Source organism: Microtus oregoni, unplaced genomic scaffold (genome assembly GCF_018167655.1).
Source record: "Microtus oregoni isolate MIOR12 unplaced genomic scaffold, Mior012 000068F_ref0000429, whole genome shotgun sequence".
NCBI lineage: Eukaryota > Metazoa > Chordata > Mammalia > Rodentia > Cricetidae > Microtus > Microtus oregoni.
Genome location: NW_024543975.1, coordinates 2217327 through 2244785, shown reverse-complemented (window position 1 = coordinate 2244785; position 27459 = coordinate 2217327). Strand labels below are relative to the sequence as shown.

General features: G+C 41.8%; 1 protein-coding gene across 2 annotated transcripts; it reads left to right on the top strand.

The window, feature by feature from the left end:
- Positions 1 to 1706: 1706 nt before the first annotated feature.
- Positions 1707 to 27326, top strand: Api5 (apoptosis inhibitor 5). Of its 2 annotated transcripts, none has more exons than XM_041641322.1 (14): positions 1707 to 1923; positions 10799 to 10960; positions 12811 to 12904; positions 13331 to 13396; positions 13864 to 14015; positions 14897 to 15103; positions 15636 to 15740; positions 16848 to 16937; positions 17875 to 18056; positions 19517 to 19610; positions 20043 to 20099; positions 21576 to 21652; positions 22087 to 22223; positions 25282 to 27326. In XM_041641322.1, exons 1-14 carry the CDS (start codon positions 1855 to 1857, stop codon positions 25302 to 25304), a joined length of 1515 nt encoding a protein of 504 aa, XP_041497256.1. In that variant the 5' UTR covers positions 1707 to 1854; the 3' UTR covers positions 25305 to 27326. The 2 variants fall into 2 exon arrangements, with proteins under 2 accessions (XP_041497256.1, XP_041497255.1); XM_041641321.1 differs by having other exon boundaries at positions 25277 to 27326.
- The last annotated feature ends 133 nt before the right edge of the window (positions 27327 to 27459 follow it).

The following is a 27459-nucleotide window of genomic DNA, read 5'->3' as shown; positions in this document are numbered from 1 at the left end:
AACAAAAAAACCCAGGATAGCCAAAACAATCCTATACAATAAAGGATCTTCTGGAGGCATTACCATCCCTGACTTCAAACTCTATTACAGAGCTACAGTAATGAAAACAGTGTAGTACTGGCATAAAAACAGAGAAGTCGACCAATGGAAAAGTGTAGAAGACCCGGATTTTAACCCACAAACCTATGAACACCTCATTTTCTGTAAAGAAGCTAAAAGTATACAAAGGAAGAAAGAAAGCATCTTCAACAAATGGTGCTGGCACAACTGATGTCAACCTGTAGAAGAATGAAAATAGACCCATATCTATCACCATGCACAAAACTCAAGTCCAAATGGATCAAAGACCTCAATATCAGTCCGAACACACTCAACCTGATAGAAAAGAAAGTGGGAAGTACCCTACAACAGATGGGCACAGGAGATAGCTTCCTATGTATAACCCCAGCAGCCCAGACATTAAGGGCAACATTGAATAAATGGGACCTACTAAAACTACAAAAATGGCACGGGGTTTTGATCCTACTTCATGTTCTGGCTTTGTGGGAGCCTAGCCAGTTTGCATGTTCACCTTCCTAGTCAAGGACGGAGGGGGGAGTATCTTGGACTTTCCACTGGGCAGGGAACACTGACTGCTCTTTGGACTGGGGAGAGTGAGAGGGAGAGGAGTGGGAGGAGGGGGGAGAAGGGTGGGAGGAAGGGGAGGGAAATTGGAGGCTGGGAGGAGGCGGAAACTTTTTTTTTTCTTTTTCTCAATAAAAAAAAAAAAAGAAGTAAACTGAGAACCTGGGGTGAGGGAGGTCGCTTCAGTGGCTCAGTGTTGACCTACAATATACAAGGTCCAGGATTCAATCTCAGCAAATACAAAAAGTCAAGGTTGAGTGAAACTAGAAATGGGAGGTGTGACAATTTATATTAGTCAAGACTCTGGAGAGCCACAGAGCTCGCTCTCTCTCTCATATGTAAAGTCCAATATACATATAAATAAATTCCAATAAATATATGGAATTTATTGGAACGACTTGCACACTGCAGTCCAACTACTCCAACAGTGGCTACATATGAAGATCCGGATCAATTTCAGTTCGTTCTCTTTTTCCTTTGCAGGTTCCAGGGACTGACCTCAGGTTGTCAGGCTTACATGGCAAGCACATTTACCCTCCGGACTATGGCCTCATAACCTTAGGTCTTGAGGCAGGTCTTTTAATGAATTTGGAATTGCCTGATTTGAGCTAGGCTGGCTCTCCAGCCAGTTCCAGCAATCCATCAGTCTGCACCTTGCAGGTGCTGAGATCTCAGACCCACGCGCCGCCCCATGCAACTTTTTACTAGGTTCTGGGGAATCTAACTCAGGTCTTCAGCTTGTCCCACAAGCTGAGTCATCTCCCTGGAACCCCTCTCTCTTTTTAATCGCATTTGAATGCTTTCCCTTATTGCGGCCCTCCTGGATGAGAAAGAAATGGAGCGTGTGAATTCTCAAACATCGTGTGATTTCAACTTCTATCTGTATCTTCTTATTTCTGGTAAATGTAAGAACTTTGCGGAGCAGAAAAAAACAATTCCCACCAACGGGTGCCAGCTCCTTTAGTCCTTGTTTCTTTTCGCACCGCCGAGCGGTAGGGGGCGATAGATCCCGGGACGATGCTTGGCTGCCGCCGCGGGCCCCTCCCGACGCGTCTGTGTCTGCGTAGACGTTGGGGGCGGGGCCTTGCTGTGCGCGGTGACTGGTGGCGGCCCCGGCGGCAGCTACCGGCGTAATAGTGCGGTCGACGGCTTAGATAAGTTCCGTGGAGGCGGCGGTGGCGCCGACTACGTGTTGGGCGGCGGGAGCGGGCCCGGAACTTGGCGCTCAGCATGCCGACGGTGGAGGAGCTGTACCGCAACTACGGCATCCTCGCCGATGCCACGGAGCAAGTGGGCCAGGTGAGTCCGCGGCCTGGAGGGCCCGCCGCTCGGGGAGTTGGGCTCCCGCCGCACTGGGCCGCGTCGCGGGGCGCGCACTCGGGGCGGGAACGCGGCCTCGGCCTGCTCGGGAGCGCGCGGTCCCGCAGTCCGGCCTTCCCCCGGTCTCCCGGGACCCGCGTCTAACCGCGCCGCCTTTCGCATTTCCTGGACTGTGATGAAATGGAAAGTTTTCCTCAAGAGACCGAAATTGTCGGTTCTAGAGACAGAAGTTGTGAATGATGTAGAAAGAGTAGAATACAGGGCCGGTGCAACGCGCCGGCGGGTCCCTTGCTGCTCGGACTTGGATAGGAGCTCGCAGCGGCGGCGGCGTTCGTTCCCTGCGCGTTCGGGCGCCTGGCGGGCACTCAGCTGAGGCGGGCGTTGGAGGCGCGGTGGCAGCTTCGTGCTCCCCCGGCGACTAGTGATGCGCGAGGAAAGGACTAGCATTTTGTGTTGTTTCTTACTGGAAGAATTTTGTGAAGAAAGTCGCAGTCAGGGCTGTGGAGAGGGAGGCGACCATGCCCCAAAAAGAATGTTCTAAGAAGTGCTCTCCGCGCATTTTCCCCCAGGCATAGTTTTCAGTACTCTGCTGAATTCCCCGTCTAGGCCTTGAAGCTTTGTTTTGAACTTGAGTTGTTAAGGTCAAGTGCTTGTCCTCTGGGAAAAAGAAGCCAGGCTGGCAAGAGGTTTTAGAAGTCCACGTTTTCAGTGCGTAGACGCTTTAGTGATTTCTCAGCGTCCTCATCCCGTACCATAGAAAGCGTAGCGTCCTTGAGCTGAGCCTTGGAGGAGTCCTTCCTGTCCCGTGGGATGGCTGCAGTTCTAGTAGAACCTTACTAAGTTTGCGGGGAAGAGGGGCGTGTTAGAACTTAACTCAGTATTGCGAACGTACCAATTTCAAATGGTTTTGTTATGCCCAAATCCGCGGGGTCCCCACAAAAGCCAACAAAGGAGACCGAGCCCCATATGTAAAAGCAAAGAGCCTTTATTTTAATCAAGTTTGCAAACTCGGTCTCTCCGCACGTCCAACGTATTGGAATACCCGGAGAGCCCCAAGCTCAATTAATTAGAATAGGGTTTTTATAGTAGTAGAGGTGGGGGTGAGGGGTTTCTGAGGTTTAGGGCCCCTGATTGGCAGACGTTTGTCTTGGGGTGTCCTGTTGAGATACGCTGGCAGGTGTCTCTATCTATACAGCTCTTTGAGTGACCTGCCCAGACTTAGTTTATCATTGCTGGCCCCCACAGTTTTCCTTCCCTACTTTCATGTCTGTGGGGGCTTTATTGTCAGAATGTGAAGGTTCACCCTGACAGATGTGTATACACTGTTAGGCCCCTTTTAAAGCAGACTTTTTCTGCCTCCTACATAAGATAGAAAATACAATGGTCAGTCATAGAGGAATTTGTTGTTCCTAGGAAAAGTGATATGGCAGCCTTGGCCAGCGTGCTTTTGTTGGTGTTTGTAACTGAGTTAGGGAGGAGTGTAGTGATACTTCATTTGTATTTTAATAAATAAAGCTTGCATGAAGACCAGAGAGTAAAGCAGCCTCACTGGTCAGCCTCACAGACCAGGCAGTGGTGACACACACCTTTAATCCCAGTAGCCACACTAGTTTGCCATGGAAACTGGTGGGCAGTGCTGTTGCATGCCTTAAATCCCAGCACTAGAAAGGAATATCAAGACGGAGGAGCCAGCTGTCAGTCTCATTCTGAGGAATCCTGGAGTCAGGATCTCCAATTTCAGACTGAGGTAGAGGTAAGAGCCAGTGGCTGGCTTTTTTTTTGCTTTTCTGACTTTAAGATTGAACCCCAGTATCTGTCTCTGAATTTTTATTAATCGTGCTACAGAGGCGTGTAGCTGACTGTTCTACCAAAAGTTAAATTTGTCACACCTCAGCAAGAGGGCCAGGGATCAAGCCTAGAATAGGGATTCGTTTCTGGTTCTAGAATGGTGCTCTTCTTTTTTAGGTTTTCGGGGTTTTTGTTGTTGTTGTTGTTGTTTGTTTGTCTGTTTTTGGTTTGTTGTTTAGCTGTTCGAGACAGGGTTTATTTCTGTAGTCTTGGTTGTGCTGGAACTTGCTCTGTAGAGCAGGCTGGTCTCAAACTCAAAGAGATCCACCTGCATCTGCCTCTGTGCTGGGATTAAAGGTGTGTGCCACCACTGCTACGTCCAAGAATGGTGCTCTCCTAAAGAGATAAATTGGGAATTTTCCAGGGAAAACTTAGAGACTGTGTACTTGCTGCTGTCCCGTTCCCCACTGATTTTTGCTGAAGTAGGGAAAGTATTTTTTGACAACCACCTATTAGAGTACATTAGAGCAGATGGAAGCCAAATTCAGTTTGTGTGGAGAGGGGAGGTATCCTTTTCTGAAATGCCTGAAACCACACATATGTAAGTTGTTCCTTAACTTTCCATTTGACTTTGGAATACTGTAGACGGTATAGGTTGATGAAGTGCCAGGCCCCAGTGTGACCTGGGTTTGAGAAGTGAGAGTTGCATAGATCTCTGTTATCATTTAATTTTTTTATTTCATTTTTGCTGAGTGTGTGTGTGTGTGTGTGTGTGTGTGTGTGTGTGTAGATATTCGTGTGTTTATACCTGTGCATACACAATGTGGCAGCCAATGTTAAGATCAGGTGTTCTTATTTACCATTCACCCTATTTTTTGTGACAGATTCTGACTGAATCTGGAGTTCACCCCTTCTGCCAGTCTGGCTATCTAACAAGCCCAGAAATCCTCTTGTTTCTGCCACCCTAGTGCTGGGATTACAGATGCACAGTGTGAGCCAAACTTTAATGTAGGTTCTGGGGTTTGAACTCAGGTCCTCATCATACATACCGTAAGCATTTTACCTGCTGAGTCACCTCTCCAGCCCCCCTATGTTATCTTTATGATAAAAAAAAAATGTTGAATTGATACTAGGAGAGCAAAAATGGCTTTCTCGAGAAAAACCTGCTGTTTGGGAAGAGGGGAAGAGTGCTTAAGAACCAGAAAGTGAAAAGGAAGAGTTTCTCTGGCTCAGGTGAGTGCTGGCGATTTCAAGGATGCTGTATTGTTTTTGAGCATCTGCCAGGTGCTAAGCACTGGGCCTTGGGACCCAACATGAGGGCTGTAGATAGGGGGTAGTCAACTCTTCACGACACTGTAGTGACCACAGTTAAGACACGGACCACCGCATAACCAATACAGTGAGTCCTGTCTGTGTGATACTTCTTCCCTTTTAGAGAAGATGCCTGGAAAGGCTCTCCAAAAAACATACTGGGCTTAGGATGTTGCTGCAGTTTTAACTAACAAAAGGCAAGTGCTAGCTGAGACACATAAACCATTGCAGAAAGAGAAAATACCTTTTGTGTTTAGTAAAATAAAGTTTCATGTTACATTCTCTGGCAGATTGCTAAGTGGACCGTTATGAAACCGACTTTGACAGTTTTTGATCTATTGTCTTTAATTTGATTTTTTTCAGATCTGCTACTGCAAACCACTCTTTCCCTCTCTAGGTCTCTCTTTCAGGGCAGAACCCCCAAATACAAGGAAACACACAAGTCCTCTCAGGCCTAGAAGGACACAGTGGGCACATATGTGTGTACATGCATATAGAGGCTAGAGGTCACGTCTGTGTTCCTCAGGAGCTCTCCACCTTGTTTGATGAACTAGTCTCGCTGGGACCTGGAGCAGCAAGCTCCAGGGATCCTCCTGCCTCCACTTCCATCGGGGGTTACAAGCAGTACCATCATGCCTAGTCCCCAGACATCCTGGGTTTTGCACTAGAAAGTGGCAGTCACTTTCTAGGCAGCAGTCTCCGCAGACACCAGCCTCCCCCAGATCTTATTGGCTAGTTCCCCTCAAGCAACAGATCCTTTCTTTCTTTCTCTCTCTCTCTCTCTCTCTCTCTCTCTCTCTCTCTTGAAGTTTTTTTTTTTCCATGAAATTTTTATTATTTTGTGCGAGTTTTTCCAGAAGAGGGTATCAGATTGCCTGGAACTGGAACTATAAGAAGTTATGATCCGCCACGTGGATGCTAGGAATCCATCTCTCCTCTGGAAGAGCAGCCAGTGTCTTAACCACCGAGCCATCTCTCCAGCCCAGATCCTTTGTCACTCTTTCTTCATTTATTAATAGTACTTCACGTTTGCATTTTATTTCATGTATAGATTTTTCTTATTCCTTTACTGAATTATAAAGTTGTGGGGATAAGTGTTAAATCCTTGCACTATATCTTCTAGGAAATAATTTCTTAAAGTTAAATAGATACAAAAAAGGAAAAAAATTTACAAGGTCTAACTGATAAATGAAGAGAGCTTTACTTTATAGACAGGTGAGAATCTGCATTTCTAATAAGCAGATTGCAGGTGATAAATTCTAAATAACTGTTATTGTCTCAGAATCTATCATTCTCCTGTCACTGCAGGTACTACACGTGCCTCCCCCATTCCAACTCCACTCCTTCAGGTCCTCTCCTCTTGCTCTCCTCACTGCATTCTGGCTCCAGCCTCCAAGTAGCCATGATAGAACAATGTGTAACCCACCTTTATTTCACATTTTAACTTAATTTTAAAATGTAAATACTTGTCTAGTGGAAACCTCCATATTCCCAGCACTCTGGAGGGAGAGGGAGAAGGAGTAGCGAGCGCTAAGCCAGCCTAGACTGTATAGCAAGTTTTGGGTTAGCCTAAACTACATGTGATATTCTACCCTGTAAAAACTTATTATCTAGCGTGGAGAGATATCACCTGCCATCAAGCCTGATGACCGGAGTATAGTTTCTAATACCTACATGGAAGAAGGAAAGAACCAACTACCTCAGGTTTTCTTTTGACCTTCCTATTCCTAAGCTGCCTTGGCACATATGTCAAGACAGCTGTTAGAGACTGGCAGCAGGCCGATCTGAGGTGCTGTATAAATCCCAAAGCTCTGATTTGTGCATTGCCTCCTGGGGTGGAAGAGGCTTGACTTGCTGACTTGTGATCATGAAATACCACTCTTTTAGTAGCTTTATTCTGTATGATTAAACTACAGTCAAGGACCAAGTTCAAATTCTGAAAAGTATATGAAAATACTAGCAACCTAAGTGGTATAAATGCAAACACTCTTGAGTCAAGGAAGAAAGCAGTAATAAGGCTGGGGAGATGGCTCAGTGGTTAAGAGCATTGCCTGCTCTTCCAAAGGTCCTGAGTTCAATTACTGGCAACCACATGGTGGCTCACAACCATCTGTAATGAGGTCTGGTGCCCTCTTCTGGCCTGCAGACAGACTATTGTATATATAATAAATAAATATTTAAATTTTTTTAAAAAAGAATAAAAAAGCCAAATATGAGTGAGTACATCCCATGTTCCTCTTTTTGGGTCTGGCTTACCTCACTCAGGATAGTGTTTTCTATTTCCATCCATTTGTATGCAAAATTCAAGAAGTCCTTGTTTTTTACTGCTGAGTAATACTCTAATATGTATGTATTCCATACTTTTTTCATCCATTCTTCCGTTGAAGGGCATCTAGGTTGTTTCCCATAAATAAAGGACATTGAGCTTATAATTCATGTTCCTAGAGAAGCTAAATAAGAAGGTGAATCCAAAGACAAACACATAGGTATCCCCATGAATATTAACCTTCATCAGGCGATGAAAGGAGACAGAGACAGAGACCCACATAGGAGCACCAGACAGAAATCTCAAGGTCCAAATCAGGAGCAGAAGGAGACGGAGCACGAGCAAGGAACTCAGGACCACGAGGGGTGCACCCACACACTGAGACAATGGGGATGTTCTATCGGGAACTCACCAAGGCCAGCTGGCCTAGGTCTGAAAAAGCCTGGGATAAATCCGGACTAGCTGAACATAGCGGACAATGAGGAATACTGAGAACTCAAGAACAATCACAGTGGGTTTTTGATCCTACTGCACGTACTGGCTTTGTGGGAGCCTAGGCAGTTTGGATGCTCACCTTATGAGACCTGGATAGAGGTGGGCAGTCCTTGGGCTTCCCACAGGTCAGGGAACCCTGATTGCTCTTCGAGCAGATGGGGAGGGGGACTTGATCGGGAGAGGGGGAGGGAAATGGGAAGCGGTTGCGGGGAGGAGGCAGAAATCCTTAATAAATAAATAAATTAAAAAAATAAAAACATAAAAAAAATAAAAAATTTAAAGCAGTAATATAATTTAGCTGAAACCCTTTTTTCTTTCAGTGTTCAGTTGCATTTGAGGTTATTTTGCACTGCTAGGCATGGAACCCAGTGCTTACTGTGTGCTAGGCAAGGGTGGCGCCGCTGAGCTGCACCCCAGCCCCTTCATCCTTTTCTTTACTCAAAAAATATATTTATGTGAAAGTCCCATCGTTCACATAGTCTCTGACCAGTTCATGCATACTGCCTATGTTTTGAACATCGCTGCTGCAGCTAATTTTGTTTTATTGGTATATAGTGGTTTTATTATATTATATTTATTATATTTTTATATATATTTATATATATATTTTTATATATGTACATTTATTATATTTCTATATATGTTTTATTGGTATATAGTGGTTTCATTATATTTTTATATATGTACATAATGTATTTTTCTCATACCCTGTTCGCTCTCTCTACTGACCCCTTCCTTTTTCCAGATAGTCCTACTTTCATGTTTTAATTTTGTTGTTTATGACCCAGGGAGTTTGATTCGGATTACACAGAAGCATAGATGAGGGGTTATTTACAGAGCGTGGGTACTTTGCTAGTGCCTCCACCACTGAAGAAAATGTCTTTCCCTCCCCTGGCAGCTAGTAAATACTTAGAGATCTCGGGGAGGGGTACAGGGAGGGCTGCGGTCTCATGAGTTCCTCCCACTCTGTCAGGACGTTGGCTGGCCCAGTCTTGGGCAGGTATCACAGCTGCTGTAAATTGAGGATGCCGCAACACTGCTCTCCATCCTCGGAATCTGCTGTTCTTCTGTCTTCCTTTCTGGGTGTTCCCTGAGCCTGGAGGGGGATGGCCTATGTCCCACTTTGGCTGTGTCTGCAACAGTCACTTATTCTCAGTACTTCGACATCTTAAGAGTCTCTGACATTCCTTTCTCCACTGCAAACATGTTTCTCTGAGCAGTGCTGGCAGCAGCACTAACCTATGAGATAAGTATAATTATTTAGATGACAGTTTGATGAACACATGTCCAATTTAGCAAAATAACAGCTGTAGTTTCCCCACTTGCCCCTATGACCTTTCTGGCCACAGGCTTCTGACCACGTTTACAGTACCAGCTGTGAATTCCTTCATATGGATTGAGCCTCAGTTCCAGTCAGAAAGCAGTTGCCTACTTAACATAACAGAATCACCACTGTTTCTCCATATCTTGCCTCATGTCAGAGTGCATAGCTGAGTAAGACTGTTGCTGACAAGGCTCCCCCTGCAGCCTGCAGAGTACCTCAGACATTCTGGCCATCGGGAATGAAGCATCCAGCTTATTTTCAGCCTGATTTCTCTGTGTCCCACAACCAGAGCATGTAGTATCTTCGTCAGTAAGGTCTTACTACCTAGTTCTGATGGGCAGCCAACCACAGTGGCATTACCTGTTTTGTTTGGTGATAGAGGCGTCTATCACCAAGAATGCATAGGGAAGGAGCCCACTTCTGGCACTTGGGTTTTTACTACACATTCTGGAAATGCCCAGAAGGCACCTCTGTTCAAACTCTTTATCTTAAATTAGCTTATCAATGGCTGGGCTTCCTTACACTTTCCTACTTGTATTCTACACTCACACACCCCCCTCCCCGCCCATGCACACAATTCTTTCAGTAGAATACATTGATGAAAATGATTCAAATTGTACCTTATATTTTTCTTGAAGGAACACCTTTAGAGTTCTGTTTTATTATTGTTGAAAACATACCAAAACATGGTTTTAGAAAAGCATCAAAAATATTTACAGTTGGGCTGGTCAGGTGCCTCAGTGACTAAAAGCTCTTGTTGCTCTTGCCAAGTGAGGACCCAGGTTCAATTCCCTGCACCCACATGATGGCTCACAACTGTCTTGTTGCTGTAGTTCAGAGGGTCTGCTCTTCTGGCCACTGTGGTCACTGAATATACAAAGTACTTAAGTTAATGCTTCTATTGTTTTGAGACAGTGTCTCACTATGGAACTGTCTGGCCTGGAACTCACCTTGTAGACACCAGGCTGGCCTCGAACTCACATGGAACCCATAGCCATGCTGGGAGAGAGGTGGATAGAGCTGTACACTATTTGGAATATTTTATGCTGCTGGCAGTCCAAAGTACCACTAAATAATAAGGCACTGATTCCTGGAGATGCTGCTTTATTTTCTATATTAGTAATTACTGTATTTCAGAAATGGATTTCTTTCAACTTCCTCAAGATGCTAATTAGAACCCATGTAGGTGGGAGGCAGGGTAAGACAAGGTCTTGCTATGTAACTTAGGCTGTCTCAAACTTACCACCTTCTTTCTTCAGCCTCCTGAATGCTAGCTAGCATTACTCTATGCCTGGCCATAGGCATCTTTTAGTAAATGTAACACCGCTGTGAGACTTCTCTAATATCTTTCTCCATTTTTAAAAGCATGACAGAATCAAAAGGCCTGGTGATACCTAAATGACGGGATGTTGAGCTATTGAGCAACTTACTTGCTTTTTTCTACTTAAAATTAGGGTCGTATTTCTCTCTTTCCTAATTGACAAATAAAACAGACTCAGCAGTAGGGAATAGGGAAATAGAGTAAAAAAGGTCATGTCCAATTTAAGCACTAGTTTTGGAACTAGTGTAAAACTAGTGTTTCTAAATATTGGAAGCATCTGTGCATGTGTGGTAAATCTTCCTGTTGCTTCTAGTTCTTAAGTATTGTTTCTTTTTTGTCTTCCTTCCAGCATAAAGATGCCTACCAAGTGATCCTGGATGGTGTGAAAGGCGGCACCAAGGAAAAGCGACTAGCAGCTCAGTTTATTCCAAAATTCTTTAAGCATTTCCCAGAACTGGCTGATTCTGCAATCAATGCACAATTAGACCTCTGTGAGGATGAAGATGTGTCAGTAAGTTTATGACTGACACCTCATTAAGCTTTCTAGTATTTGTGTTTATAAGAGTAACATGATCAAAGTAGTGATCAGTTCAAAGTCTGCTATCATAATATGGTCACATTATACCGACCCAAAAAATACTAAGTTTATTATCTTGTATTTATAAAAAATGCATGGAATAACAATTTTTTGTTTTGCTTTTTCATTATCCACTGATAAAAATGGAATGTAGCTCACATCTTAAATTGTTACTCATATTTTGTATATTAGACTGTTAATGCAATTTTTGTACTGATAGGTGTAGTATATGTGTCACAAAACAATAGTTGGTCACTGTAATACTTGTAACTGATTACCAGATTAAGCATTGACCCTTTTCTTATGGTTCATAATTTACCATTAGCATTTCTAGTTACTGGTGTAGGCTTCTAAAATTTTTTCAGCTATTAGCTCTTAACTTTCTAAATGAAATCAATCAATCACTAGCATTTCATGCAGCAAATGACAGATATAAACTCTGAATCATTTTTGATGGAAGAGCTAGTAAATTGGAATCTTTTTTTTAATTCAAATTAAGTAGTCAGTATAGAAGGCCCTAAAATAATTCTTGGTGAGGACTCCGTCATGGTTGCTGTTCTAAAGGAACAGTATATTAACATACCTAAAAGTCACAGCCCATCAGTTGTATATACAAGTGCCATACAAGCATGTTTGTTACCAATGAACTCTCTGCTGCAGTCCAGTATTTAATATCCCTTCCAGCTGCATTTGTCTTATTTATTCTGTGAAACCTGAATAGTAAACTGAGCCAGTGGCATGTATCTTAGTCCCAGCTACTCAGGAGGCTGAGACAGGAGGATCCGTTAAGCCAAGAAGTTTATGGCCAGTCTTGGCAACATAGCAGTATCATGTCTCAAAAACAAACAGGGCAAATTGTTTTTCAAACTGTTAGAAACAGGAAGATGGATCAGCAATTAAGAACACCCGTTGCCCTTCTAAAGACCCTATCGCAACACCCACTGGTGCTCACAGTGGCCTCTAACTTCAGTTCCATTGGATCCAGTGTCCTCTTCTTTCATTCTGTCCTTTCTGTGTAGTAGCGCACGCATACACACAAACACACACACACACACACACACACACACACACACACGGGGGGGGGGGTAAAGTAAAAATCTCCCCCCGCCCCACCAAAAATTTTTTAGCCTGGCAGTGGCAGGCAGATCTCTGTGAGTTCGAGGCCAGTCTGGTCTACAGAGTAAGTTCCAGGACAGGCCCCAAAGTTACAGAGAAACCCTGTTTTTTTGTTGTTGTTGTTTTTGTTTTTGTTTGTTCGTTTGTTTTAAATATTTATTTATTATGTATACAATAGTCCAGAAGAGGGCACCAGACCTTATTACAGATGGTTGTGAGCCACCATGTGGTTGCTGGGAATTGAACTCAGGACCTTTGGAAGAGCAGGCAATGCTCTTAACCACTGAGCCATCTTTCCAGCCCCAGAAACCCTGTTTTGAAAAAAAGAAAATAAAAAACTCATCTTTATGGCTGGTGAGATGGCTTTATACATAAGCCTAACCTAAGTTCGGTCCTCAGATCAGAACCCATGTAAAGGTGGAAAGAATGAACTAACTTCACAAAGTTGTCTTCTGACCTCCACGTGTGCATTTGGGCCGTATGTACTTCCCTCCCCATCCTCCACAAAGGTACACACTAATTAAAGTATTTTAAGAAAAAGCATCTTACATTTTATGATTCATGTGCTCCTTAATTTGGTTTCAGTTGTCTTAAACAATGAGTTTGTCATTGCTTTTTTATGATGAAGCCATTTTAGTTAATTTTTGTTTGTTTGAAATCATGCTCAGATACGACGCCAAGCCATTAAAGAGCTGCCTCAGTTTGCCACAGGAGAGAATCTTCCAAGAGTAGCAGATATACTGACCCAGCTTCTGCAGACTGGTGAGAGGTTCCTTTGTCACCTTTGCATCTCAATATCCTCTGGAATAGTTGCTGTTCTGGACTCTGCCATGCATGGGCAATGAGCACAGAGGCCCCGCCTCAGCCAGATGACTTGGAACTTCTTTCTTTCATTCAGTGTTATGAAACTCACTGACTTCTGAGTCCGTGACTTGTCGTGTTTAAAATTGTGTTTATAAAGGCATAATGGTAGGCTTCTCTTCAGACTTGTAACATTATCATCACCTGTTTCCTGTGGTGCTGTCCCAGGCATGCCCCGTGTGTCCCCAATCCTCTGAAAGAGTTGCTTAGTGGCCGTAGGTTGTTTGTTCCATCACCTGTGTGAAACTTTGTTGAATCTTAACTTTGAAAATGAAGGTGTTATTTTAAGTTTATCCTTTATTCATCATGTTACTGTTCTCTCCCCAGATGACTCTGCAGAATTTAACTTGGTGAACAATGCGCTATTAAGTATATTTAAGATGGATGCAAAAGGTAAAGCCCGTTCTATTTCTGAATCATGCTTGGAGTCTTAGGAAACCAGGAGGCCTGGGCTTTACTCTGGTCTTTTTCATAAAAGAGATGACTGTTCTGAAAAGGGGCCTCCCAGCATAGATGTTTGGGACTAAATACTAAGTACTACTTAAAATTACTAAGAAGTAATTATAAAATAAATAAATAAAACAGTTCAAATTTCCCCTCAAAATGTGTTGGAAAAGTTCCTTTGGCAACTTTAAAGAATTTTCCCAAAACACTTGGACTTTATGGATATAGTTGGAACGAAATGCCAGTCATACTCAAGCTGATGACCTGGGAGCCAAGCATGTGGCCTTCTGGTATGAGCTGTAAAGATTTCAGACTGACTTTGGCCAGCATTGATAGTATCGGGGTGTTTATTCTTCATTTGAACAATGATGAGATAAATGTAAACGCTTCACACTCTTATTCTTTTTGCTTTACAGGAACATTAGGTGGTTTATTTAGCCAGATTCTTCAAGGAGAAGACATTGTTAGAGAAAGAGCAATTAAATTCCTGTCCACGAAACTTAAGACGCTCCCAGATGAAGTGCTAACTAAAGAAGTTGAAGAGCTCATACTCACTGAATCAAAAAAGGTCTGTTGCAGTCCCCTTGAGATTCACTGGTAATTGTCAGTGTTGGGTGTGCATGAGAGACGTGTCTCACTGCAAAAGTGTTCTTTACCTGCTTTTACCAAAACTCCTTCACACACTTTAATGACTCAGACTAATCTAAAGGGTGTAATCACGTTGAAATCTTTGGTGGTGCTATACTAATGGCTCCTTATTCTTCTTTCCCATCTTGAGATGGTAAGAGTATTCTGGAGCATTTTAAAATGAAATAGCATAGTGAAATAATGGAAACAGATTTTTTCCTTGCTGCCTGTAAAATCTTTCAAAAGTATAAAAGCATTTGTATGAGCTGCTTAATTTTTGTTGTGGCAGTAAACAGACTTCCACCATGTTGGTCTATGTGAAGCAAGTAGGCAGTGCCTTACATACTCTAGTAATGCCGTAGCTTAAGTTCTTAAGATGTGCTTAGCATTTTAATGAGCATTCCTGGACAGTGGAGACTTACAAATACACAATAGGACAGAATTGCTTAATCATTTCTATCACTCCCCACCCTCACCAGGAACATTTTTATGTATTTTTATTACTCCTTTTGGAAATTTTAATCTGAGTTATACTGTAAATCTCTGGAGTTCTATGTGTTTGTGGTGCTTTATATGCCAAAAAAGAAAATTTTTCTTTAGAATAATTTTGGTCCTCTTAGAGAATACAGCTTCCCCTTCCTCTGAACTTAAAACTTATCCTTTTGTCATACAGAAGCATTAGGATGTAACTGAAATAATGCCACTCTTGCTATTAAGCTCCCTCCCTCCCTCCCTCTCTCCATTCCTCCTTCCTTCTCCCTCCCCTCCCTCTGCCCCTCCTACTAATAAAAATGCTGTTCTTCTGAATGACTTTTTTTTCAGGTCCTGGAAGATGTGACTGGTGAAGAATTTGTTCTGTTCATGAAGATACTGTCCGGGTTAAAAAGCTTACAGACAGTGAGCGGAAGACAGCAGCTGGTAGAGCTGGTAGCAGAACAGGCTGACCTGGAGCAGACCTTCAGCCCCTCAGACCCCGACTGTGTGGACAGGCTCCTGCAGTGCACCCGGCAGGCCGTGCCTCTCTTCTCTGTGAGCTTTGTTCCACATAGCTGATACTTGGGTTACTCTTAACTCTGTCCATATTTACTTAAACATTCCCCACACTTTCGAACGAAAGCATTCTTAGTGTAGTGGAGCACATAGAAGCAAAGTGACACTGTCGGAACCCAGAGCAGCATGAAGTAGCTCTGAGGGGTTGCTTAGAAACTTTGAGAGGTGTGAGAACTTACATTCTGTCTCCAGCTTTGTTTCCCTTGGATGAGTTTTCTGAGATGTGTATGCCTTACTTTGAAAACCATAAAGGATCTGTCCTTATTGGGAGACAATAAGGACAGTATGTAATACTATGTGGTGTGTAAATCCAACTAAAGCACTAGAGAGTGAAAAGGGAGATCCAAGATATATCCACGTCCCAGTGTTCCAGGAGACCTTGCAAGGAAGGTCACATAATGGTGGGATACTTAGTTCACACTTTTAAATGGCAGTCTACTTACTATTATAATCTTTGAAAAAGAGACTTTTTGTTTGTTTTGTGACTTTTGTTTTTGCATTGTTTTTACAGAAAAATGTCCATTCTACAAGGTTTGTGACTTATTTCTGTGAGCAAGTGCTCCCTAATCTCAGTACCCTGACTACCCCAGTGGAGGGTCTTGATATACAGTTGGAGGTAAGTGAATATTGCTGCTTTCAGCACCAAAAAGCTTTCCCATATTTCAGTAGAAATGTGACTCACTGGCTTAGATCTAATTTACAAGGGGGTAATTGAAATGTCTGGCAGTGCTAGCCAGTAATCTCCTAGGTCAGAATTAATTGCATAGGAGTGATTTATGGATCCCATTATAGCTGCTGCGGTGGGACAGCACTGAATGGAGTTTATGCCTTTGAAGCCTAAATATTTTTAAATAAGGTACTTAATTCATGACAGTTTGCCAGATAGTTAACCTAGATTGGGCCAGTGGGATGGTTCAAGCAGGTAAAGGTTTTTGCTACCAAGCCTGTCCTCCAGGGGAGCGAGCAGCCTCCTGCTTTGGATCTCAGTTGTACAGACACAGTTCTGTGGCATCTGTTGTTTCGTGTGTTTACTGTGTCACTCCTCCAGCATTTCTCCTGTGTCACACTGTGACTCCTGTGTCACACTGTGTGGCACAGAGCCAGACTCTGAACAGCCATAATGGTGGTGAATTGACTGAAACCTGAGAATGCATGCCATTTCCTTCAACATCCTCTAGAACAGGGAATATGGGTATATATTGCTTCAGATGTCCTAGGCTAAGCTGGTCAATCTGAGATTGGAGGGAACAGGATGAACTTCCAAATACTGGCAGTTACTAGCATTTTCAGATAGTACTAAAGTCTAACTTCAGTAATTAGTAAGAACCCACCTTAATTAAATTTGAGAGACTGGCTGCTGTTAAACATTTTAAGTGATGCTTGGTGGTTTAATGTATTTATCAATTTTCAGTATACTTAACACTGTTACTATGAGCCTATAGTAGAAAGAGTCATGGGAATTCTCCTTGCTTCCCACAGATGTATTGGAAATTAGGGGTCCTGGGTTTGCTCAGAAACGGACCTCATGACTGTACTAAGGGCCTTCATTTTCTTGAATGTTTGATTGTAACCTTTCATCTCTAGGGACATTTCCAGTTCTAACATGATTCTGAAAAGCATAATTGAAAATAAGCACAGTCTTTTAAAGGTGTACAGAATCACTCTCATTCCATAGCCCTTGCTCATTTAAAAATAGTTCTAATGCGAAATTTGTATGTTTTAGGTATTAAAATTGTTAGCTGAGATGAGTTCATTTTGTGGTGACATGGAAAAACTAGAAACAAATTTAAGAAAACTATTTGATAAATTACTGGTAAGAGCTTTCTTCTTTCCTTGTGGGGTGGTCCGTTTATAGCCTTAAAGACTTCATTTACTGTTCATTTTGACATGGTGAGAACTTGTTTTTGAAATGTACTTTGAACACTAATTCTAGTGAGTGCTCAGGCCTCATGTTTCCTCCTGTAAGGAAGTCTCTTTCCTGATGTTGATGCTTTGCGTAAAGATCACCCCTGATTTAGAAACTAGATCATCCCCTTGCTCCCAAATCAAAATGATATGTCCATGAAAAAGAATCACTGATTCTTCTGATTGTGCTAAATAGTCTACAAACTCTAGCTGTAGCTGGCATGGGAAGGTCATTTGTTCCAGGCCACCAACTAGGTAGCTGCCTTAGGCCAAGAAGCTTTAGCAACCAGGAAATAGTCTGTCAGTTAAGTTGTAATTGTGGAGAAAATAGGCCATCTGATAAAAATCATTGTCAGCATCATTGAGTGACTCTTGTATTTGATGTGGGCAGTTACATAAATGACCAGAGGTAAGCCTTAGGCCCTTGGCATATATGGAGACATTGAACATCTGCTATTTCCAGACTTTGGGGGGTAGACCGGTTGATGTAAGGCTGATATTGAATGTCTGTGTCACACTCTCAGTGTAAAGAGTATGGACTTCAGGAAATACTTATTTTTAATTCATTAAGATTATAAAGTCTTGGTGTACATTGAATCTTATCTCTGAGCTTTGGTGCCTAGTGCCTAAAGTTATCTATTTCCACTTTTGTTATTAATAGTAGCAGCTGTAACATAGGTTAATAATGATAGCTGATGTGCCAGAGCGTTGGTCCAATAGGTCCTAGCTCAATTCTAGTCTGTTTTTAGTGTTCCATGTCTTACAGCCATGCCTTAGGATTACATGGGTATTTATAACAAGAGGCTTTAGAACATCCTGCAAACATCTGGTCTCTCCTGTCTTAGGAGTATATGCCTCTTCCTCCAGAAGAAGCAGAAAATGGAGAGAACGCTGGCAATGAAGAACCCAAGCTGCAGTTCAGTTATGTGGAATGTTTATTATACAGTTTTCACCAATTGGGCCGAAAACTTCCAGATTTCTTAACAGCCAAACTGAATGCAGAAAAGCTCAAAGATTTCAAAATCAGGTAATATATGATAGAAGTAGTTTAGTCCTTGGCAAAGATGAAAAAATCTTCAAGCTCCTTTAGTTTTTTTTTTTTGTTTGTTTGTTTGTTTGTTTTATTGAGAAAAGGAGAAAAAAAATAAAAATAATAAAAAAAAACAAGTTTCCACCTCCTCCCAGCCTCCCATTTCCCTCCCCCTCTTCCCACCCTTCTCCCCCTCCCCCCACTCCTCTCCCCCTCCCTCTCCAGTCCAAAGAGCAGTCAGGGTTCCCTGCCCTGTGGTAAGTCCTAGGTCCTCCCCCCTCCGTCCATATCTAGGAAGGTGAACATCCAAACTGGCTAGGCTCCCACACAGCCAGCACATTAAGTAGGATCAAAACCCCGTGCCATTGTCCTTGGCGTCTCATCAGCCCTCATTGTTCGCCATGTTCAGAGAGTCCAGTTTTATCCCATGCTTTTTCAGTCACAGTCCAGCTGGCCTTGGTGAGCTCCCAGTAGATCAGCTCCACTGTCTCAGTGGGTGGGTGCACCCCTCATGGTCCCGACTTCTTTGCTCATGTTCTCCCTCCTGCTCCTCATTGGGACCTTGGGAGCTCAGTCCAGTGCTCCAGTGTGGGTCTCTGTCTCTATCTCCATCCATCTCCAGATGAAGGTTCTATGATGATATGCAAGATATTCGTCAGTATTGCTCTAGGATAGGGTGCTCCTTTAGTTTTGATTGTGTTTTATAATATCTGATTCTCCCCATTCTTCTTTATATAGTGGAATAGGATGAGAGTCCAGAAGACACATGTTTGTAGCATTTCACAGATGGGACATTACAGATGTCTGGTGGGAAGGGGAAGAGAACTTTCAAACAAATGAACTCTGATTCTTCTCACTTGCCCCATTACCTGGGCAACCACTCTACTCCTTAGATTTTTCTCATCTGTTATATTTGAATGACTGTAGCAATGTGAGTAAGCCAGTCCAATGCCCAGCACCTAGGAGGTGTCGGATACCTGTGTCTGCAGCTGATGACGTGCAGCAGTGGTGGAGCAGCAGTGCTAGGAAAGTTAGTGACTGGTTTTCATAGGGTACTTTCAATAGAATCATTCCATTAACAAACCTACATCTTACATTTTGCAGTGCTTGAGCCTCACTGTCACCTGCTAACTCTAATTTTTCCCTGGGAGTGGTTTACTATGATCGTACAGGCATCATGGCTCACAGACTCGATAGTCAAGAAGCTAAGGTTTAATAATCACTTGGGCACAGTAGAGGCCAGCCTGGACAGCATAGCGAGTATCGATCTCAGCATCAAATGCTTGATGAGATACTTGATCAGAAACAAACTACTTAAGAAAGTGCCTTGTTTGTTTGTTTGTTTGTTTGTTTCATGTAGCCATTTTTTTTTTGCACTGTGGATTGTTCTGCGGCAGTAGATTATTTAAGAACAAAATTGAAGTGATGAATTACTGATTAAATACTTTGTCATTTAGGTTGCAATACTTTGCTCGAGGCCTTCAGGTTTATATCAGACAACTTCGATTGGCTCTCCAGGGTAAAACAGGCGAGGCCTTAAAAACCGAGGAGGTAAGAATGCTGGTAGCTGATGACACAAAAGTTGTCAGTCCTATGACAGACTTTGTGGGTCCTTGCTGGGATTTGGGTCTCCCTGATCTTCATAATAAAAGCCAGCTTCATTGCACTCCTAACAACACTTTCCAGTTTTCATTAAACTTCCTATAGTTTATACTGGTTTCCTTTAAGATGATTCTTAGAAACTATATGCCCTGTGTGTTTATCATATGAATTGCAGGTCGTCCTTTCTCTAGCCTGCCAAAGAACCATGGTTGATTTGCTTAGTATGAGAAATGGGGAAGGAAGAAAAACAAAAACACATTCTCTAGATTTAAACCTCTGCCTAGAAATTCTCTACCTAGCGATGTGAATCTGGTTGCATGCAGAATGGGATGTATACATAGAACTTACTGATTTTTAATTTTCTGCTCCCTTTACATACAGAACAAGATAAAAGTCGTTGCCTTGAAAATAACAAATAATATCAATGTTTTAATCAAGGTAAGTCCCTTTCTCCCTGACCTGCCAGCTAACTAGAGTCAGTGCAAAAGGTTTTCTGTGTGTCTGCAATGGGGAGATGTCATTTCCTTCCTAATATTTGCCGTCCGATTTTAAAAACTTTATACTTCTTTGTAATATTAACTGATATTTCTTGAGCTAACCTGAATTTAAAAGGTTGGAAAAGATGAGAGCCATGCAAAGCAGTCAGCAAATAGAGATAGACTTAGAAATTTCAGTAGCTTAAAATTCTGGTGTGTTATTTTTGTTTTGTTTTGAAGACTTGACTTTTTTTTTAAGAATGATGTATTCATATTTTGTGCACGTTGGCTTTTTGCCTACATGGTGTCTGGGTGAGGGTGTTTGCATGATCTGGAACTGGAGTTACAGACAGTTGTGAGCTGCCATGTGGGGGCTGGGAATTGAACCCAGGTCCTGGCAAAGTAACCAGTGCTTTTTACCAGTGAGCCATCTCTGCAGCCCCCAGTTCTGGTGATTTAATGTTATTGGGTCCTTTTGAAGTTAGTGAAACTTGGCATTGCCTGTTGTAATAATGGGCAGTGCTGTGCAGCACATGAAATGTTTTCCTGTGGCCTTCTTTATCTGTGTAATTCATTTGATTTTTCTGTGCTGCAGGCTAGTGGTACCTTGCCTTTAAGTTATAATTACCCTCCTGTTCTTTTTCCTAAATAAAGCCAGAGCATAAAGCCTGACAGTGAGGACAAGTATGCTGTCAACTAATGTATAAGAAAGTGCTTTTTATCTAGAACACAGCATTCCAGAGAAAACGATAGTGTCATTAGACATGGAGGATGAGTGTCACATTGCTAGGATAAGAAGTGAAAAGGCATTTAGAGCAAGAGTCAGTGAATGTGTGGTGTGCTTTATAATTCTACCACTCAAAAGGTGAGGCAGGAGAATGGCTACAAGTTCAAGATAGACCTGCCCAACGAAGTGAAACCATCCCTCCTCAACACCCAGCCCTAACGTACTCCTTTCAAAGCTTTATAATATATAAAGCTACTATTTATTACCTGGGTTCAATCAGTTTCCATGTAAAAAGTCAAGCAAAGTGTGTGCATATAATGCCAGCACTGGGGAGGCAGAGACAGGAACCCCTGGAACTCATTGGCCAACCGGTCTAGTGGATTCTCTGAGCCCCACCCAGCTCACATTTTCTTTTTCATTGTTATGTATTATACCCAGGGCCTCACACAAAACCATTATTTAAAATGTGATGTGTCTTCCTAGCCAGGAGGTGGTGACACACGCCTTTAATCCCAGCACTTAGAAGGCAAAGGCATATGGATCTCTAAGTTTGAGGCTAGCCTGGTCTACAAAGTGAGTTCCAGGATAGCCAGGGCTACACAGAGAAGTCTCAAAAAACCAAAATCTTCCTGCCCACTTCCTCGCCCAGTATTTTCTAACGTTAGCACATCCATTAGAAGTCCTGACTGATTCTTGTTTTTGTCTCTCCAGGATCTCTTCCACATTCCTCCTTCTTATAAGAGCACAGTAACATTGTCCTGGAAACCTGTACAGAAAGTTGAGATTGGGTAAGAAACGGGTTTTAAAGAGATTCAAGAGTAAACAAATCCTGAGTATACTGATAGTGAAATGATTCTCAAGAAATTGTTAAAATATGATGTTCAGAAAGAGGATTTAAAGTACAAGTCTTATACCAGGGCTTTACAAGAGAGGGTGACAGCCCTGGAGTGCTTGGTTATGTTTCCTGTCACATTACTAGACTTTGTTGGTAGGTTTGCATGGTCAACACTGCATATGTCTTTGAAACCACGTTTCAAGTAATGTGAATGCTCTTTGGTAATTCCCGTATAACTGTATAACCCAACAGTTACTCTGATGGTATGGAACTTTGTTTACTTTCTTATGTGACTGTCCTCTTTAGCTCACAGGATAATTTAGGACTGTGTTGTAGCTTTTGGCATAATACAGTGCTTTTTAACTATTGCTTTTCCCACTGTTATAGGCAAAAGAGAGCCAGTGAAGACACAAGTTCAGGTTCACCACCCAAGAAATCTCCAGGCGGACCAAAAAGGGATGCCAGACAGATTTATAATCCTCCCAGTGGGAAGTACAGCAGCAATTTGGGCAACTTTAATTATGGTGAGCGTTTTCGTTTGGGTACAAGCAGTCCAAGAGATTAGGTAGAAAGTGGTACGTGCTTTTAATTGTGAATTATATATAGTTCTGTTAGGTTGCTTTTCTTGAGTTAGCCTGGAAAAGGGAGCCACTGGGGAAATAATCCCATTTCTCTATAACTCTTGTGGGCTCACTGAACCAACATGTGACACCTAAGCACTTGAAAAGGAAAATATGCCTGCTGTAGTTATAGGAACCAGGAAGTTGTCATGAGCCATCATGTCCACTCTCCATGAATGGAAAGATACAACTCTGGGAAATGTGGTGTAGAGGGTCTCTGGGACTTGTCAGCCTGTTGCTGAAAATACTCAGGTTTTCTGTTGCTAGTTGGAAGAGAAGCCATAGAAACGGGGGCAGGAGGTAGAGCATTGTGTGGCTGTGAGGCTGCTGTTACACTGCCTTCTTTTGCCCAAAATGCAAACTTCCTGCCACTACTTTCTACTCCCCCTTGGCTAGGAGAACTTCCCACCTGTCCATTCTCTCTGAAGGCATATAGAATCAGTAATGAAGTTTGTCTCTTACTGGCTTTTCCCCATATAAGTCCTTTTTTGAAAGAATGAAGAACAGGCCGGGTGGTGGTGGTGGCGCACACCTTTAATCCCAGCACTTGGGAGGCAGAGGCAGGTGGATCTCTGAGTTCGAGGCCAACCTGGTCTACAAGAGCTAATTCCAGGACAGCCAAGACTGTAAAACAGAGAAACTCTCGTCTTGAAAAACCAAGGAAAAACAGAATGAAGAACACATGGGGCATAATGACATATACCTATAATCCCAGTGCTCAGGAGGGTGAGATAGAAAGATCATAAGTTCAAGGCAAGCCAGAGTCAAAATGAGCAGAAGTAGCCCACCCAGCCCCGTTTTTTGTTTAGGAAAAGCTTAATACTAGAAACCCCAACTCTAGAGAGGCAGTCAAGGTCATCATCTGGATAGAAGGTTTGAGGTCAGCCTGAGCCACTAGAGCGTGTCTCAATGATAACAGTATCAGCAACATCATAACAATAGCAACCAGACATTAATGTGATTGATTTTGATTGCTAAATATAATTAATTCTGCAGTATTTTTTTTTAAGTATATTCTGAGCCATATTTTACTTTATATTCGATTTCTGTTTCCAAGTGACATAATGGTGACATTAAATAAATTCCTCTATTGAAGAAAGCCAGCTTTATAGTCTGAGAAAAGAACTCTTCTATGTAAATGAGCTCTTGTTTGTTTGGTTGTTTTTTTATTTTCGAGACAGGGTTTCTCTGTGTAACAGCCCTGGCTGTCCTGGAGCTCACTTTGTAGACCAGGCTGGCCTTGAACTTGGAGATCCACCTGCCTTTGCCTCCAGAGTTTAAAGACTTGCACCACTACTTCACGGCATTAAATGACCTCTTAAAGACTTATTTAGGTGCTATATTGAATGGTATTTATCTAACTGGATATAAATATGCATCTCTTTGCTTCTTATCTGCAAAATAGGGACAGCAGAACTCTTAGGCGCCTCAGATAATATTTTTAAGAGCATTTTGCAAACAGAAAAGAGTCTTCATTGTTTTATTACATTGGATATTATCTTCTGATAATTTGACTTAATGTGTTATCTGTACTAATCAGAAAATCAGCAGTTAGATGGTATGAGGGTGTATATAGCATGAATGAAAGTAGCCATGAGCTTTTTTGCACAGTACATTAAAAAGTTCCTCTTCACTTGGGCAGTCACGTGCCTACTATGAGTGTCCACAAAGATTTTTGTCTCATAGAACTCCCTGTGTGCCTGATAGAAGTTCAAGAAGAAATGCAGAAAATGTAACACCTTAGCTTGTTTGCCAGTAAACCAGGATGTGATTATATTTTAATTTTAAAATCTGCAAAAAATAAAATTCAGTCTCAATAAATAAAAGTGGGGTATGGTGGTAAACACCTTTAATTAATTCTAGCACTTAGGAGGCAGGGACAGACAGATCTCTTGAGTTCAAGACCAGCTTGATCTACATATATATATATATTACAAGTTCCAGAACATCCAAAGCTGAGAAAGACAGAGACAGACAGAGAGATACAGAGGAAGGGAGGGAGGGAAGGAGGGAGGGAGGGAGGTATTGACTGGACTGGAGAAGTCTAGTTAGTTTTCTGTCTCAGATTGAATTACTTTTTCTTCTTGGGAAAAGGAGAGATTTCATCAGAAAACCATCTGATAAGCAATACTGTCAAAAATTTTAAAATGGATTGTAAAATTGACCTAAAAGGTATTTTTCAAGACACCAAAATTGTGGATCAGAAAGATAAATGCCAGCCTTTATTGCTGCAGTGAAGAAGTTCAACACAGACTGATTTCATTTGCCCACAATGAACAGACAGTTTCTTCACTGGAGAGAGTCTTTTGAGCTAATTCTTCATGATCTTGTTCTCCTGTGTGCCTTGACTTTCAGCAAAAGATGTACTATGCTCACTCAGAATATATGTGTGTGTAACACACAGCTTTCTGACAGTTCTGGGGAGCTCATAGAGCCCATGAAAGAATGAAAAGGCTCAGCACTAAACCTGCACTTACCGTGAATGCCAGTGCTGTGTAGATAGTGAAGTCACAACGAAGGACACTGCCATTGTGTCACATACAAAAGGGCAGCCTCATTGTCCAAATCGATAGTTTAAGATACTTCTCATATATAAAGATCAGAGATGTTTTTGTTGCATTGTTAATTCTTTAGTAAGTGCAGGCATTTTAATAGTTTTATTCTTTGATAGTAATGGCACCAAAATAAAAACTTACAAGTATGATTATCCTAACATTGTCGCTTTGCTAATGAGAAGCATTTAACCAAACTGTCTGGCACTCTGCTTGCTGTTTACCTCTCTGTTTCTGTAAATGTTGTCCTGGTTTGATGGACAGTGAATTTGAAGACAGTAGGAGAACACCACTTTAGCTTTTATAAGGCCAGCTGCAGTTTTCAGAACTACAAGCTGTATTTTTTCTACTTGCTGAACCATGAAATTCTGAGCAAGACCTAAACCATTGTTCGCTTTTTCGTAGAGCAGAGAGGAGCCTTCAGGGGAAGTAGAGGAGGCCGTGGTTGGGGAACACGAGGAAATCGTAGTCGAGGAAGACTCTACTGAGTGCAACATCACATTCTTCAGCATTGTCATGATCTTAATATTCTTAAATCTACTACTCATTGGATTGCCGGGGATGTCCCTTTAACAGGACTGCTGCCTTCAGCTGAAAACGTAATGTTCTTTCTACCTTTGTATGTATGATCTACTTTTGTAACAGACCATGGTTGTGTCCAAGGTAAAACCACAACAATATTTTTGGATGCTTTATCTGCAGCTTTGACTTCTTTTCAAAATAGCCTCATTATTAGATTTCATTTTGTGAATCTTGCTTTTAAAAATCTTCATAATTTGTTATTAAGAACTGAATCTAATGAAAAATTTCAGTCTAGCTCGTGATCTGGTAAAGCCAATCACTTTTGAAAGGTTACTTATTTTCCTCCCCAGTCTGTTCTAGTTTTTTGCCCAATACTTGGAGAAGAGTAATGATCAGTCTTAACCTTTTGCTAATGAAGCTGCTAGGCAGTGTGTAGCATTCCTATTAAGACTCGTAGAAATTAAACACTTCTTACAGTGTACAAGTGACATTAGGTTTTTAGGAAGCAGTAAGTTTTGCATTGCTTCCTTCACTCTTCTCCATTTCGGGGGATATAGCTTTTGAACACAGGGTCTTATTATTTGAATAGGAGTACATGTGCATAATATACATATAAACATAAGAATATGTTGTGTGTGTATATGTGCGTGCCATGGAACTTGAGTGTACAACAAATCACTATTTTAAATTCTAGGAATGGGTCATCTGACACAGTGATTATCCTTTTGAGGCTGAAATGAATCCATTACTAACTTGGTATCCAGGTTTTCAATCCAGTAGGGAGGAATTTGAGTCAGTCATACTTACATGATTAAAACTGTTTAAAACTGAAAACAGAGGTTGTATTTTGAGAGACAAATTTGAAGACCTTGTTGGTGAAATACAGCCAGATCTGGTGTACATACAGGTTCTCACAGGATGGATAGTATAATTTAGGGTTTGGAAACTTAACCAGGGCTACCCAGGAAAGTGACTTGATGACATACTATCATTAAATAAGAGTTGCTTACTCAGTTTGCTTTTGCCACTTTCAAAATTTAACTTCTCAGGTTATTAATCAGATTATTCTATAAGTTAGCCAGTAGTCTTTAGATTAAAACAACAGATGGGAGGTTTGTGGAGTGCCTCATATCGTGGACATTTTTAGTGGCTCAGACCCTTTGTTCTTCATTTGAATGTTTCATATATTTTTGTTCCAGTTAATCTTCTTTCCCTAAATTTGCTATTCAAATCAAATATCCAGATGTCATTGCTAGTAGTTTTGTTGTTTGTTGGGTTTTTTTGTTTTGTTTTGAGGTTTCGATTCCTACACAGGTGTCCTCGTTACCATTACTTCTACACTGGGAAAAAAGCAAAACCCCTTTGTGAGAATTACTGCATATAATTTATGGAGAAAATATTCTAGAAGTCTAGATGATACAAGTGAGCACAAGTTGGTCAGCTTGACTATGGAGTGCTGGCAATAATCTCTGAACATTCCACATGATTGAGCTGAACCTAGGCTCCCTTGGAATCTGAACAGACGTAGGAACATGGGATTGCCAGTTGAAAACTGACCATCTAGTATGGACCTCAGATACATCAGCCATGGTCTAACACCATTTTGAGTACAAAAATGAATTGGACTACAGCAATATAATTTTGAACATGGTGTAATTTTTCCTTTCTCTTGTCTGAGTGTATTTGTAAACTCAGCAGAAATAACTTGACCTCATGTCTGATGCAGAACTCACTGCATTCCTCCCTCCTCCCTTTGTTCCCTTTCCCTTGCCTAGGCAATAGTGCATAACTTACTGTTCTTTTGCTTCAGAGATTTGAATGAAAATCTTCATGCCATAAATACGTTTTTTCTTCTTCAAGACACCTGTTTATCCCCTTGTTTAAATGTAAATGTTCCCTTATGCTTTTGAAATAAATTTCCTTTTGTAATTTTGTTTTGTGTCTTAGTGTTATAATTATAACATAAGATTCTTGGATATTATTAGCATTTATTGATTGCTAATGGTGAGCTGATAGATCTTAAATATAAAGATGAAAAACGTGCTCTGTCGTCAAGGTCAATTTTG

What these genes read in the sequence shown, in the direction of transcription:
- Api5 (XM_041641321.1), top strand. Translation starts at nt 1,855, where the DNA reads ATGCCGACGGTGGAGGAGCTGTACCGCAACTACGGCATCCTCGCCGAT. An exon ending in GACCCAGCTTCTGCAGACTG is followed by an intron (nt 12,905 to 13,330) that starts GTGAGAGGTTCC and finishes TTCTCTCCCCAG; the next exon opens with ATGACTCTGCAGAATTTAAC. An exon ending in ATATCAATGTTTTAATCAAG is followed by an intron (nt 20,100 to 21,575) that starts GTAAGTCCCTTT and finishes TTGTCTCTCCAG; the next exon opens with GATCTCTTCCACATTCCTCC.